The 15663-nt window shown below is 42.8% G+C and overlaps 1 protein-coding gene across 1 annotated transcript in view; it reads left to right on the top strand.

Annotated features, from left to right (window-relative positions):
* LOC138950255 (DBH-like monooxygenase protein 1) overlaps positions 1-14417 on the top strand; it is an 18933-nt gene extending 4516 nt beyond the window's left edge. Inside the window, exons 4-11 of the mRNA XM_070321996.1 lie at positions 287-411; positions 865-898; positions 5971-6150; positions 6830-6984; positions 7625-7868; positions 11288-11384; positions 12391-12668; positions 14317-14417. Of these exons, the coding sequence (XP_070178097.1) occupies positions 287-411; positions 865-898; positions 5971-6150; positions 6830-6984; positions 7625-7868; positions 11288-11384; positions 12391-12607 (1052 nt within the window). The 3' untranslated portion in view covers positions 12608-12668; positions 14317-14417. The remainder of the gene's footprint in view (positions 1-286; positions 412-864; positions 899-5970; positions 6151-6829; positions 6985-7624; positions 7869-11287; positions 11385-12390; positions 12669-14316) is intronic.
* The last annotated feature ends 1246 nt before the right edge of the window (positions 14418-15663 follow it).

Below are 15663 nucleotides of genomic sequence, written 5' to 3'. Positions count from 1 at the left end.
TCGGAACTGGTGCACAGGGGGGGTGGGCGCTTACAAGGTACTTTACGGTAGTGGCATTATGCTAATGAGAATAATAATGTCAAGTGTAATTTAACCGGTAAAATGACCTTTTGACGGTTTCTGATCTTTTTTTCTTCTTAAATGACAACCGGTAAAATACCGGTAATTTCCAGTAAATGCAATCACTGTCATAAACTCGGCAAAAAAACTTTTTTTTTGTTTGCCGTGTTTATATTTCTATTTCATTGTGTTTGTTTCAAGAAGAGTGTGTTTCTCTGTGATACAGGAGTGTGTGATCCATGGGACGGAGGAGAGTGCGTGTCTAAGAACACCTGGGTCGACTGCAGTGCGGGAGAATTCTCCTGTGACTACATCAACGACCCAGGTAAAAAGAAAGCTGTGTTCGCGTCTGTGACGACTATAAGCCAATAGTATATCCATGGCTTTAATCATATGGTTTATAAACTCATCATTGAAGTTTTTGAGTAGTTTAGTTAAGTTTAGTATAGTAAACAATTACTTAGACCACCACCATCTCTCTCTCTCTCTTTTCTCTACCTTTTTTTCTACGTTAATATTCGTGTAAATATGTGATTAGATTAGTCCCCTCTCTGGGCGAGGGCTGGTTGAAACAAAGCTCGTTGTATTGCTTATGCCACAACCCTCGAAAAATAAAATTTGATTTGATTTGATTTGATTTGATCTCTCTCTCTCTCTCTCCCTCTCTCTCTCTCTCTCTCTCTCTCTCTCTCTCTCTCTCTCTCTCTCTCTCTCTCTCTCTCTCTCTCTCTCTCTCTCTCTCTCTCTTACACCCCTTACCTGTTCGCAAACCTTCACCCATATTAACAGCTATTGTGTTTTCAGCGTAGCAATAGGGCCCGATATTTAGACGAGACAAGTATAATGCCGACGAGTCGAAGACGAGTCGCATTATACTTGTTCGAGTCTAAATATCGGGCCCTATTGCTACGCTGAAAACACAATAGCGTTTATATAGCTATTCTGACATTAAATTCTGTGTTAGAATCATGTTTTTGTCAGCGACAAGTACCAGAATGGTCCATGTCGTTGATTGCAGACGACGGTTCCCTTTCCGCATGAAGCCACGGAAATAACCGAACATTGAAAAACCCACGGACATGTATTACGGAGAAAACTCGAGATAACCGGATGCTTAGCATTACGTCAATATGTTAGGAATCATATGACGTCATGGCGTATCATGCTTGCCTACGTAGATTGTATGTTCGAAAGTCTGACTTCTGTTGGGAATTCGCGTGGTGAAGACAGCAGTAAATCTGTAGATGATAAGAGAACAAGGATTGTCTCAGAAGAAACGACGAAATGTTTCAGACCGGTAACTTCATTTCAACATTGCACTATACAATGGACGTTCTATGTGACAGGAGAGTTTGCTGATTTTGTGTTAAACATTGGAGAGATCGCCTGCTAGAATCCGAGATAGGTCGCTTCAGATTGCAGCTTCTGGAAATTTGCAAGGTTTGTTGCCTGTTAAAGAACTGGATTTTACACGTAATGTAGGGCCTATGTCATGTACAGTAAGCAACAACAAAAACACACACAAAGCAAATGGCATCGTCTGTCGACTAGTCACAGAGTGACAGAAACAAACCTGGCGAGGTATGCGTGTACTTTATACACGTGGAAGAAACCGGAACCACGCGTCTTTGTTATTGCCGATATCGTTTGGATATCGGCAAAAATGGCCAACTTTTGTATCGTTATGCTTTGATGATCGGAAAAGGGATGTGTGAGACCATCCAATCACAGCCCCCGAATTCCCCCACGTGTCCATCAGAATAGCTATATGACTAAGTGCCAAAAGGTGCTCACAGAACAGAAGACGACTTTGTTTTACAATAAAAATGTTTCTAAAAACGTGTGTCTGCTGAAAATTGGTGTGTGTGTGGATGAATGTGCGAAGAGATAGTGGACATAATTTCGTGTGTCTGACTTGAACGGTTTTGAAGTTATCTTTGTTTAAAGTCAAAAATAACGCCAAAACCGGCCATCTGAAAAAGGACATCGTGATACCTCGTGTTTTGAATATGCCACAGAAAAATAACAAGAAGCACAAATGAATTGCATTTAGTTTGATTGAATGCCTGAAACATCGCTTTACAGACGAGACCAAACGTCAAATCTAAATCTCGAGAGAATTTTTTTTTTTCGATAACCGAATTTTAAGGTGTCGCACGCAAGATGATTCGTCATCACGGCATACATTTTTCAATCGCAGATATTTACTAAATTTCTTTTTCAAAAACTCTGGAATTGATGTCGACACGTCAAGCGATAACGGTGTATCAAACTGCTGTCTTTCAAGTAATCCAGCAAAGACTGCAGAACTTTTGAACAGCATTTTTGAAAACGATTTGAAAATTTCGTCATATCTTGCGTGCGACAAAATGTTCGGTAATTAACGGTTATTTTCTTTTAAAAACAAAATTTACATGTACAAAGATCTACTTCATTTACGGAACCACGTGACACATTCTGTGTTCAAAATTTGTGAAGAAATCACGAACCACGATTGCGCTATCAAGTGTTGAAATTATGTCGTCAACATCTTTTCAGATCTTGCGTGCGACACCTTCTTGCGTTCAACATAAAATGTCACTACCTTATCGAGTTTAATGGGTAAAACTAACTATTTGTTGTCTTAGTTTAATCTTCTTAATTAAAAGCGTAATAAAACCGAACTTCTAAGATGAATTTTAATTGAGATTAGCGAAAGAGCGGGCACGCAAGTCGACCTTAAAGTAAAAGAATGATAACACGAGCGTTTGTCGTGTTGTCTTGCGTGCAACACATTGTCCAAAAAGGAAAATGTATATTTTTCTCAGACGTTTTTTAAGTTGAAACCTTGAAACTTCACACACATTTGGGGTTTAATCGCCCCCATGCATGGTAAAAGTCTTGTTGACCCTTGTCAGATTTCAAGGTCACGGCTGGGTCACATGTGGTTCAGAAAACGGATGAAACATATTTTTTCAGAGATTTTTGAAGCTAGAACCTTCAAACTTCAAACAACGCTTTTGCTTAATGATTGTTCAACATGGAGAATTCAAGGTTGATCCTTGAGAAATGTGAAGGTCACAGCAGGGTCTCGTGTGGGTAAAAAAAAAAAACATAACCTTTTTCTCAGAGTTTTTCAAAGCAAGAACCTTGAAAGTTCACATCTTTGGGCTTAATAGCCTCCATACACGGTTAAAGTCTTGTTGACCTTTGTCGAATCTCAAGGTCACATGGGCAAATCAAAAACACGAAAATGCATCATTATCTCAGTTGTTTTTAAAGGGAGAGCCTTCAAACATCACACAACTCTCAACTCCGACTTAAAGAAGTTAAGGTAGATCCTTGTCACATGTCAAGGTCACAGAAAGGTCTCGTACGGGTAAAGCAAACAAAACAAACAGATAATATTCATTTTTTCAGCTTTGTTGTTAGCTAGAATAGAGGCACATGCCACCATTCCATTCAACATGACTCATAGAAATGTATGATGTATGACGTAATTGCATTGTGTGTAATGACGCGGCTGCCTCTGTAGTTATTCCAGCCTTTGAAGAAATGGCGTTTTTCCTTGCTTGGACACATTTTTCCTTTTCTTGGATGTTTCCGGAGTTTGGGTGAGTTTGGTGTATATGGTTGAACACAATTTAAAATTTGCATAAAAGTGTATTAAAATAAACAGTGGTAGCCAGTCTCATCTGTTGTGTCGACAATTTAATCTCTTTTGTGTGACCTCAACTTGACCCCTCTGAATGCTCTCAATCATGGAAATTGACCACACTTTGATTATAACCAAACAACATCAAAACTTTGGAATGTGTGAAGTTTCAAAGGTGTTGCTTAAAAGGCGTTCGTGAAAATGACAATTGTATGTGTCTGACTTCAATGCGACCCCGCTGCGACCTTGACGTTTGATTTTATCAACCAGACTTTCATCATGTGTGAATGACTTCAAACACTATAAAACTAGTTGAAGAAATTGACAATTTTTCAAAGTTTAAGCCAGATGGCACTGCTGTGACCTTGAAATTTGACAAACATTAACCAGGCGGTCACCTTTTTTAGAAAATATCCTTAAAGGATCTTTAACCTCACTGTGACCTTGGAATTTGATGAGGTTTAATTTAACTTGCGTAGTGTGCCAAGTTTCAAGGCCCTAGCTTCAAAAACATATGAGAAAACCTCATTGAAAAATGTATATGTTTGACCTCAACGCGACCCTGCTGTGACCTTGACTTTTTCAACCAGACTTTAATCGTGTGTGAACATTATACACTAGAACTGTGTGTATTTTCAAAGCTCGTGCTATAAACGCGCTGAATAAATTGAAAATATTCCACATTTGGACCAGATGTGACCCCGCTGTGACCTTGAACTTTGACAAAGATTAACAAGCAGGTCACTTTTAATGAGGTTTTATAAAAATGCTGAAAGTATGTGAAGTGTGTAAAGTCTAACTGATCTAGTATTAAAACATGTAAGACGTGACAACGACAATTTTCCAGTTTGCAAAGGAAATTTAACCTCGCTGTGACCTTGAAATTCAATGTTGTTTAATGTGATGTGCACCATACCTGGAGGTCATTATACTTTGGTTGTGTGCCAAGTTTCAAAGCCCTAGCTTTAAAAACGTGCGAGATAACCTTAATGCTATGACTCAGTGCCGTTTTGAATGATATAACGAACAAAATTATCGTTATTTGTAAAATCATTTGGGTAAATTTATCTTTTCTTTTCGTAATTGGGTTCCAGCATCTGTTGTCTTAACAAAAATCACAATATCAGTCGTGTTTGTCAACTTTTATTTTTTAGCCCCTTTGTCCGCTTTTCGTGCGCACCTTTTGGCACTTAGTCATATAAATATGTTAAATGTATGTTTATTGTATATACGTGCCAATGTATATTTGTAAACTTGTCTGTATGTATATAAAACAAAATAAAAAATAAAAAAATAAAAAAATTAAAAGAAGTTTAGTATAGTTTTGTTTCGTTTAGTCTAGTTAAGTTTGGTTGAGTTGAGTTGAGCTGAGTTGAAATGAGCTGACTTGAGTTGAGTTGAGTTGAGTTGAACTGAACTGAACTGAGTTGAGTTGAGTTGAGTTGAGTTGAGTTGAGTTGAGTTGAGTTGAGTTGAGTTGAGTTGAGTTGAGTTGAGTTGAGTTGAGTTGAGTTGAGTTGAGTTGAGTTGAGTTGAGTTATATTGATTCGAGTTGAGTTGGGTAATGTTGATTTGAGCTCAGTATAGTTATAGCTACGTTAGATATTCATGACTTTTGAGCCTATTCTTTACACACTTATCAGTGGTGTTTAGAGTAGTTTAAATTTAGCTTACTTTTGTTAAGTTCAGTTTGGTTTAGTTTAGTTTAGTTTAGTTTAGTTTAGTTTAGTTTAGTTTAGTTTAGTTAAGTTTAGTTTAGTTTAGTTTAGTTCGGTTTGGTTTGGATTGGTTTGATTCTGTTCGGTTAGGTTCGGTTCTGTTCAGTTCAGTTCAGTTCAGTTCAGTTCAGTTCAGTTCAGTTTGGTTTAGATTAGTTTAGTTTAGTTCAGTTTAGTTTAGTTTAGTTGAGTTTAGTTGAGTTTAGTTCATCTTATTTTTGTAGCTTATGTTACGTTGGTTTAGTTAAGTTTAGTTTAGCTACGTTAAGAAAGTTTTGGTTGTTTGGTTTGTGCTTTGCTTCCGGTTCTTTATGGCCAGGCAGTACCTCGTGTTTCGTGAGAGTATTGCCTGTGATGTGACCGCGGCTAAATTCGCTGACCAGATGATTTCTCATTGGTCTTAGGACCTCTATAACGTTCCGTTTTTCCCTGAACTACGTTAAGGTTTTGTCGATCATACGCATAGCTTGGGCCGTTTCCAATACGGCGATCTCATTCTTTTCTGTTTCCTTTTCAAGTTTACGTGTTTGAAGTAATTTTTGAACTTCTTTTCTTCAGATGTACTGAACATGACCATTCGCTTCCCCCGCACAAAGGTTCCCGCCGCGGAGACCAGTTACGTGTGCTTCAACTTCCAGCTGCCCACAGACCAGGAGTACCATCTGATCGCCACCAAGCCCCTCATCGACAACCCCGACGTCATGCATCACATGGTGCTCACCTCATGTCAGGGTACAGGTGAGAATCTCTACAGGTGTAATGTGTGTGTGCGTGTTGGGGGGGGGGGGGGAGTAAGGCGGATGGGGGTGGGGGTCATACACCACATGGTCCTCACCACCTATCAGGGAACAGGTGAGAACCTCAACCAAATATAATGTTTTTAGTTCTGTTTTGTGTGTGTGTGTGTGTGTGTGTGTGTGTGTGTGTGTGTGTGTGTGTGTATGTGTGTGTGTGTGTGTGTGTGAGTGAGTGTGTGTATGTGTGTGTGTGTGTGTGTGTGTGTGCCTCTGTGTGTGTGTGTGTGTGTGTGTGTGTGTGTGTGTGTGTGTGTGTGTGTGTGTGTGTGTGTGTGTGTGTGTGTGTGTGTGTGTGTGTGTGTGTGTGTGTGTAAATTTGCGTGTGAAAATGTAAGGATGGCGTATCTCATGGCAGCGAATCTAACATTGTGACCTCACAACATGTAAACTTGACTTGTCCAATAGTAGTGGATCTGCTTTGGAAACCTCATCAGATTTCAAAATGACTTGTCTGATGACAGCGGAATTGCTTTCGAAACCTCAGATTATTTTAAAACCTACCTTGCCTTGTGACAGGTAAATTTGCTTTGGAACTTCTAAGGTTAAAGCTGACGTGTATCAAAAAACTAAATCTGCCGTCTGAACGTGGCAACATTTAAAGCTGACTTGTGTGATGCCAGTGGACTTGCTGACGGAGCCCCAGGACTGCATGATGGGAACTGCAGGCTGCACTACATCTCTGGGTATCTGGACTCTTGGCATGACAGGCGAGTGCATCCACCCCCAGGCAGGATTCCGTATTGGCAAGGGGGCCACTGGCATGGTGTCTCTGCAGGTGAACGGTTGAATTACTCGTTAGAAGAGACACCGTTAAAGAGAGAACAAAAGAAAAACATTTCTCGCTGATTACGTTGGCGCCTCTGAATTACAAAGTAAAGGTAAATATAGTTTTACAAATGAACAAAATGGCTGCATTTGCCGAACTTCTCAGCAGCACATCTATCTTTATGAATAAGGAGCGCGAACATGTGAGAGGGAAGCAGAGAGATATGTTCCAACATTTCTCCGCTAGGGGTTAGAGAGAGAGAGAGAGAGAGAGAGAGAGAGAGAGAGAGAGAGAGAGAGAGAGAGAGAGCGAGAGACAGATATAGACAGATATAGACAGAGATAGATAGACAGAAAAAGAAACAGAGAAAAAGAGACAGACAGATAGACTGACACACACACAGAAAAAAGTCAGACATACAGATAGACAGACAGACAGACAGACAGACAGACAGACAGAAAGAGTGAGAAATACAGACAGACAGACAAACAAATATATACACAGAGACAATCAATGTAACACAAGGCGAATATGATACCATACAAGAAAAAAGAAAACAATTACAAAACTTTGACTGGTTTTCGCGTTTTTTACGTACATAGACTAAAAGCGCAATTCCTTCCATTTCTGTTTGGCACACACACAACAGCACCACTGGACCAACCCCAGGAAGGTCGACACGTGGTACGATTCCTCAGGCCTCATCCTGTACTACACGCCCAAGCTGCGCAAGTACGACGCGGCCACCTTCTCCGTGGGTCAGCTCGACCTGAACATCCCTCCCAGAATGCCCCGCGTGGTGCACCAGAGCACCTGCACCGCAAGATGCACCGAGAAGATCTTCAAAGGACCCGTGCACGTCGTGTCCTCGCTCAACCACATGCACTACCTGGGTCAGCCACATGTTCGTTCGTTCAGCCGGAATTGACGATGTTCGGAAATAATCATCCCATACCTTGGGGACCTTGTACTGCTCTAGATGGGCATGCATTCCTATTCTATACTTTATGCCCCCCCCCCCCCCCCCCCCCCCCGTAAATTTCATCTACGAAATAGACGAACTCCGGAAATAACTCTGTCGGGTTTGTCAGGGTTGTGAAAGAGTGAATTATCTTGGTTTTATAATTGTAGAGGCAAACCTTCCCACGTGACCGTGTAGTCTAGTCACTAGCGAGGGATGTGTTTGGAACACTTGGACAAGGAGCACGTATGAAAAGTTTGCCTCCTATAAAAACAAGCGTAATCACTCTTTCACAACTCTCAGCGTATTACAGTGTTTTAGATGGTCGAACGTGTAGCAAAGACCCTGTACGTGCACGTGTAGATATTGCGTCACCCGTGACTCACTTTTTCTCCAATGTTTCAAATGCATACGTTGCTTTGCTACCACCAAGACTGCAGATATTGGCTGACGCAAGACGTAACAACTAGATTTGATGACGTTACCCGTACACGCGTTCCCGTACACGTCATAAAAAGTACCTCGTGTCCCAACGTAGTCACCAGAACTGGGGACAAAAATACTGAATTAGTCAGTCAGTCACTCTTTTACAGCCAATACAAACTCCACCCGAGTTTTTTTCCCAGAGTTTGTCTATTTCGGTGATGAAGTTTGGGGGCAAAAAGGACAAAAAGCATTGAAGAGGATTTGCCCATCGCATAACTAGCCTAAATAAGGTCCCCAATGGATGGGATGATAGATGCGTCAAAGGATTTAAACACAGCATGTAGCCTAAGCTTCGTTGAAGCATACTATCAGCATTATTCCATGTCCACATTTTAGTGATCTTGTGCGTTATAACAGATATTGTCAGTAAATACTGGTGTCACATGACTGATGTGAACCAGTTGATTGGCTAATGGCGATGCGCTAAAACTGTTAGCGCAGGTTGACTGGTTGAGTGAATAGGATTCGATCAAACTTTCGCAAAAAAAACTCCTCTTTTCTTTGAATAACTGAAGAAAGGAGGAATAAAGCTCGCATTTTTCATGATCCGCTAACTTCGACCATTATTTTTAATAATCACTGAGACTCGGCATGTAACCTCTACAAAACTGTACCTAAGGGGATATAATAACGATTGGCTGTAGTTTTCGAACACAGAAAAAATTATTTCAGTATTGCAAAGTGGTTTTGATAGTGTGGAATATAAACAGAACAGTCTCAAAGTGAAAGTGGATGTTTTCCGGAAATTGCGAAGTTAACAAGAATACAGAAAAGCGCGCTTTCCTGCTTAGCACAATACGCTACCGCACTAATCTGGCGTGTCAATATCACTACGTTTTGGACGTGGAAGGTGAGCGATTTCCTTCACGCGGGGATTGACGACGCTGTACTGTCTGTGTTGACGGTCTAAAAATAGCACAACCTCTGCTTTGAGACACATGTTTACCGCCCTCAGCTAATTCAAGAAATCACCCCCCTCCTGCTAGGTACACTTGCAATCAAGTTAACCTTTGCTTTGACCTGTGTGCCAAGAGTCAGATGAGAGAGAATTGAACTTTGAATTGAACTTTATTTAACAAGGATTAAGATTTAAGGCTACGCCTTTTCTTACAATCTGTCCTTGAGAGAGAAAGCGAGAGCGAGAGAGAGAGAGAGAGAGAGAGAGAGAGAGAGAGAGAGAGAGAGAGAGACACACACACACACACACACACACACACACACACACACACACACATAGACAGAGACAGACATAGAAAGACAGAAGCGGAGAGACTCAGAGGGAGACACAGACAAAGACATACATACACAGAGAGAGAGAGAGAGAGAGAGAGAGAGAGAGAGAGACACACACACACACACACATAGAGAGAGACAGACATAGAAAGACAGAAGCGGAGAGACTCAGAGGGAGACACAGAAAAAGACATACATACAGAGAGAGAGAGAGAGAGAGAGAGAGAGAGAGAGAGAGAGAGAGAGAGAGAGAGAGAGAGAGAGAGAGAGAGAGAGATGAGAGAGAGAGAGAGAGAGAGAGAGAGAGAGAGAGAGAGAGAGAGAGAGAGAGAGAGAAATGTAACTGATCTCGTGAGAACGGTTGAGGCCTTGCAAGGTTTTGACGGCAATAATAATTATTGTAGTTCTCTAAGACTTTATTTCTGTTTGATTTGTAATATGTTGGGAAGACATATTTATCAATTGATCAACAAAATAAAACATAATACAAAACGACACAACATTGTTAAAATCATTATTGGCCAACGTTGAACGTTTACGAAGGCCTCAATCTTCCCGCGCCGTAGACCAGATTAATAGGTGCTTGATTTTGGTATTTTGATTTACATAACATTAAACCTTTCTTGGGGTTCATGGTCATGGCAACAGCCATATTAATATTATATGATGTATAATATTATATTTCAGCATATGTGAATTACATGTCATCATACCAAACTGTCATACGTTTTTATTCCTACATTATTCTGATTCAAGGGGAGTCACTCCGCACAGTCGAAGCTCGACTGGAGGTTTCGAATCGCAAATAAGGAAGAGCACAGTCCTTTCTCCGAGTTCAAATGAGATCTCTCTGAAAGATCATCACTGTTCAGCTTAACGCTTAACGCTTAACACTACAACAGAAACTAAAATGCGTGTGACGAAAGCACGACACACTTGAGACAGCCCACACAAAAGTAGATCTGACACAAACCTGACCACACAGTTACGCCTATCCAAATGCGCGTAGCAAAATGTGCGTTTTGAATCTTCTTTTATCTCTGGCGGTACTGACAATATCGTTATTGAAACAATCCCAGTGCACTAAGGGATTTATAGAGCAAATCTCGAAAATAATTATTGAACTCAGCGCTATGCGCTTCGTTCAATAATGAATTTTCTCGATTTGCTCTATAAATCCCTTAGTGCACTGGGATGTCTCAACAACTTAAATTATCTTAAATACAAAGAACAAACCCACTCTCACAAGGAAATGATTTATGATCATTTTTTCAAATGCTTCTAACGCAATGTTTAAGCCTACGTGTCTTCTTTGAAAAAGATGGTAGATACAGTTACAGGCTTGTTTTGTCGGTATCAACGGACATAATCTGTACAGACAGACTAACATACAGACAGATACACAGAAACAGAGCCAGACAGACAAACAGACAGACATACATACAGACAGACAGACAGACAGACAGACAGACAGACAGACAGACAGAGACAAACAATTAAAATAGCCTCAGCAGTTAAAATCAGCTGAAAACCACTCCCTTTGTACGATAGTATACAATTTCTCAGGAGACATTTCGCGTTGAACACTTTAACTCCCACGGCAAGAACTGTATTCCACACTTTGCTTTGCAGGCATCCGTCAGAACTTGACCATGACCCGACCTGGAATGGCGCCATTGACCATCATGGACGACAACCCCTACAGTTATGACTCCCCCAAGGTCTACGAGTAGGTGAACTTTCTTATGGTCCCTCTTTTCCTTCGTCATCATCGTCGTTATGGTCATTGAAAGAAGATCGATTCGTAGTCGTAAAAGCTTTTTATTGCAAGTTTGATTAAGTTAGATCGTGTATCATATATACACTTTTTAATCTGTATCACGATTGAATGAAAATCGTATGGTCACTCTTTTTGTTCGTCATGGTCGTCGTTATGGTCCCTGAAATAAGAACAATTTACGTAGCCAACAAAGGTTTTTATTTAAAGTTTGATCAAGTAATATCGTATACACACACTTTCTGGTCTTAATCACGACTGCAAGAGACTCGTGCGTCAAGTTTGAACCATTTGAATGATAATAGAAATCTTTGGTCTTCATGTTTCCTGAAAGTTTGTTTAATTGCAAATGTAAGCAGCTTCCGTGCCTTGTAAAGAAGTTAATGATGAGATGCTGGTGCGTTTCACATTAACAGTGCTTCGTTGCAAGAGCTACATTATTTCTGTCATTTCATTCAATCATCAGGAACAATTGTTGAGGGAGGAAGGTGCTTGTGCAAAATGTTTTAATGCACATTTGACGCGCTGTGCCTCGTGTCTAAATCGGCTCATAATTACCCTCGTTCAAGTGTATTCTTTCTGAATGTCAATATGCAAGTAAAACGTCATGCTTCTTTGAATGTGTTTTCAAATAGATCTACTTGTTCAATGCGACCTTGATGGACACTCGTCTCCCCTCCACCCTGTATGTGTGTTCACTCAAACGCATATGCGACACTACAAAAATCTGTAGGGAGTTCAGCTATTTATTTCTCTAAGCACTTCTGACATAGATAACATGAGTCTGGCAGTTCCAAGATGGCGACCAGTCACCTCATCACGGTGACGTTGCTTTCGCACCAACAACATGATTGGTAGATTTAGCAATAAAGAAATGACATCATTTCTAAACACACCCCTCTCCTTGCCCCCTCCCTCGCCCTTTTATCCTCTTCATGTTTCACACTCTTGTGGTCAGGTTCAACAATCCCCTCATCATCAAGCCAGGGGACGAGTTGCAGACCTACTGTACCTACCAGTCGCTCTCCAGAGCCAAGACCACAGTGTACGGTGCCGGGTCCTACGATGAGATGTGCTTTGCCATCCTAACCTACTTCCCAGCTGAAAACCTCACAAAAGACAACTGCTTTCAGTGGCAAGATACGGACTTCTGTGACGTCACTGGCGGAAAATGACTGTTTCGATGGGTCCCTCTTCAACGCTTCCCACCCAAATACGTCTGCCATGATAGAGAAGGTGACTTTCCATTTCTGTGCTTTTATTACGTAAATGTACAGTCTGTCACGCCGTGTGAACGCGAATTCGGCTCAACGTCTTAAGTTATGTTTCCATATACTTGTAGCGACACGAAGGTGGCGCGGCAGCGACGCGACGATGGCAGCAGCGGCAAAACCGATCACAACAGTGAAAACAAAGAACACGTGTTTCCATAATTATGAGACCGACGCAACGCGACGGCGACGTGCCGCGCGGTGGTTCGGCGGCGACATTATTTTCACAAAATTGCTGCCGCGCGGCATTTGCGCCCAAAGTGGGTGTGGTTTAAGACTTTCCAAATATTCGAAGACTCCCTACAACCAGGTGTATCATTTTTGTTGACTTTTTTTCTTCGTCAGATACATGTATTCCCCGAACTGCACATCGTCCAGCAAAAATTCGTTCCTCCTTCCCTTTCCCTCTCCTCCGCTCCCTCCCTTTCCCTCTCCTCCGCTCCCTCCCTTCCCCTCTCCTCCGCTCCCTGCCTTTCTCTCTCCTCCCCTCCCTGCCTTTCTCTCTCCTCCCCTCCCTGCCTTTCTCTCTCCTCCCCTCCCTCCTCCTCCCCTCCCTGCCTTTCCCTCTCCTCCGCTCCCTCCTTTTTCCTCTCCTCCGCTCCCTCCTTTTTCCTCTCCTCCGCTCTCTCCCTTTCCCTCTCCTCCGCTCCCTCCCTTTCCCTCTCCTCCGCTCTCTGCCTTTCCCTCTCCTCCGCTCCCTCCCTTTCCCTCTCCTCCGCTCCCTGCCTTTCCCTCTCCTCCGCTCCCTCCCTTTCCCTCTCCTCCGCTCCCTCCCTTTCCCTCTCCTCCGCTCCCTCCCTTTCCCTCTCCTCCGCTCCCTGCCTTTCCCTCTCCTCCCCTCACTCCCTTTCCCTCTCCTCCCCTCACTCCCTTTCCCTCTCCTCCCCTCCCTGCCTTTCCCTCTCCTCCGCTCCCTCCCTTTCCCTCTCCTCCGCTCCCTCCCTTTCCCTCTCCTCCGCTCCCTCCCTTTCCCTCTCCTCCGCCCCCTGCCTTTCCCTCTCCTCCGCTCCCTCCCTTTCCCTCTCCTCCGCTCCCTGTTAAGGCTGTCCTTGATTGAGCCCAAAGTTTACTACTTCGCAGTCTTTTCTCGAAAATTCAGTGCCAAAGTTTTGTGCAGCCAGCTTCGTGGAGTAGACTTCGATATGTTGACTTCTCGCAAAGTTAAGTTCAGATATTAGAACCACTGCGTGAATGTGAATGCTTGCAGATTCTTCGTGATTCTTGCCCACTGCAACCCTTACGGAAGGTGTCTTGCGGAGTGTAGCCAGCTTCGTGGAGTAGACTTCGAAATGTCGAATTCGCTCAAAAATTAAATCCAGATATGTGACCTTCCACCACGGATTGAGTCGCATGTCACCTTTGCATGATTTTCATATTTTTACATTTTCCTATCAAGAGTGTGTTATGCTCTATCCAGTGGTGAAACCCGTTTTAGAAAAGAGCGAAAACTGTTTGAGTTATAAGCCTTCTGACTAAGGTGACCCTCACACTGTTACCAGAAACTCCCCGGACTTATATTAAGCCTAGCGCAGTACCGCGCGAGGTGACATGCGACTCATTTCGTGGTGGAGGGTCACATATTTGAACCACTGCGTGAATGTGAATGCTTGCAGATTCTGGACCACTGCAACCCTTACGGGGGGTGTCGCGCGGAGTGCCCAGCGGCCATCCAAGACATCCTCCGCGAGAGGCCGTGCCTGAGCACCTTCTGGAAGTTTCTGGCACCCTACTGGTTCAAAATGGATGACGCCAAGCTCCTCAAGTTTGTCTCCGCCGTGGAGTCCTGCGGCTTCGCCAACCACACGGAGATGATTCCGACCACGACTCCCAAACCATCCATGCCTCACGGTGGGTGTTTTGTTCTGTTGGTGATGATCTGTGTTGTTGTTGTTGTTGTTGTTGTTGTTGTTGTTGTTGTTGTTGTTGTTGTTGTTGTTGTTGTTGTTGTTGTCCTTAGTGGTGGTGGTGGTTGGGTTGTTATTATTGTTGTTGTTGGAGTCGTGCGGCCTCGCCAACCACACGAAGATGACTCCGACCACGACCCCAAGACCGTCCGTGCCTTACCGTACGGTGGGTGTTTTGTTCTGTTGGTGATTATCTGTGTTGTTTTTGTTGTTGTTGGTAGAGGTGGTGTTGTTGGTGGTGATGGTGGTGGTGGTGAGGATTATATTGTTGTTTTTCCTGATGGAGGTCGTCGTTGTTGGTGGTGGTGATGGTGGTGTTGTTGTTGGTGGTGCTTGTGGTGGTGGTGGTGGTGGTGATGATGTTGTTATTGTTGGTGGTGGTGTTGATTTTGTTGTTGTTTTTCCTCTTGTCCTTATTATCGTCGTTGGTGTTCTTGTTTTCTCGTTGTTGTTTTTATTGTCCTGCTGTTGTTGTTTTCGTTATCGTCGTTCCCCTCGTTGCAGTTGTTGTTGCACCAAGTGCACCCCCTCCCCCCTCCCCCTCCACCCCAAACTTCGTCAACCCCTGTAAAGGTATACTCGTATCTATGAAATAATGGCTTCTTATGTGTCAGAGCCAGCCCAGCCGATGTCCGGTCCAGGGTCGGTGCTGCTGGACCTCATCAAGCAGCTGGACGCTCGCCCCTTGCTGCAGAACATCGTCATGAACGTCAACTACAACACCGTCGCCAAGGACAGCGACGACGGCCACGCTAAGACATGGCATTAGAGCAATTGCATATATGCTTCTGGCAGCTGTCTCTGTGAGGTCATCGAGGCCTCAACTCTAACTGAAATTGAGTATTTTTCATAATTCGGTTTCCTTATAGTGGGAACCAGTTTTCACCTGTTCACATATTATGGTCAAACTTGTAAGCTTTGCAATCGCTCTGGATAGATACTTGCTTTTGAAAAATTAAATATGTTTGTTATTCCCCGTTGTAAAAAAAAAAGTGAATTGTTCAGCGAAAATATGTTGTATCTTCTCGTTCGGCCAAATAGATCAGATGAAATAAA

Source organism: Littorina saxatilis, linkage group LG1, assembly GCF_037325665.1.
Source record: "Littorina saxatilis isolate snail1 linkage group LG1, US_GU_Lsax_2.0, whole genome shotgun sequence".
In the NCBI taxonomy this organism is placed as follows: domain Eukaryota; kingdom Metazoa; phylum Mollusca; class Gastropoda; order Littorinimorpha; family Littorinidae; genus Littorina; species Littorina saxatilis.
Note: the sequence above shows the minus strand (reverse complement) of the source record. Positions and strands in the feature narration are given on the sequence as shown.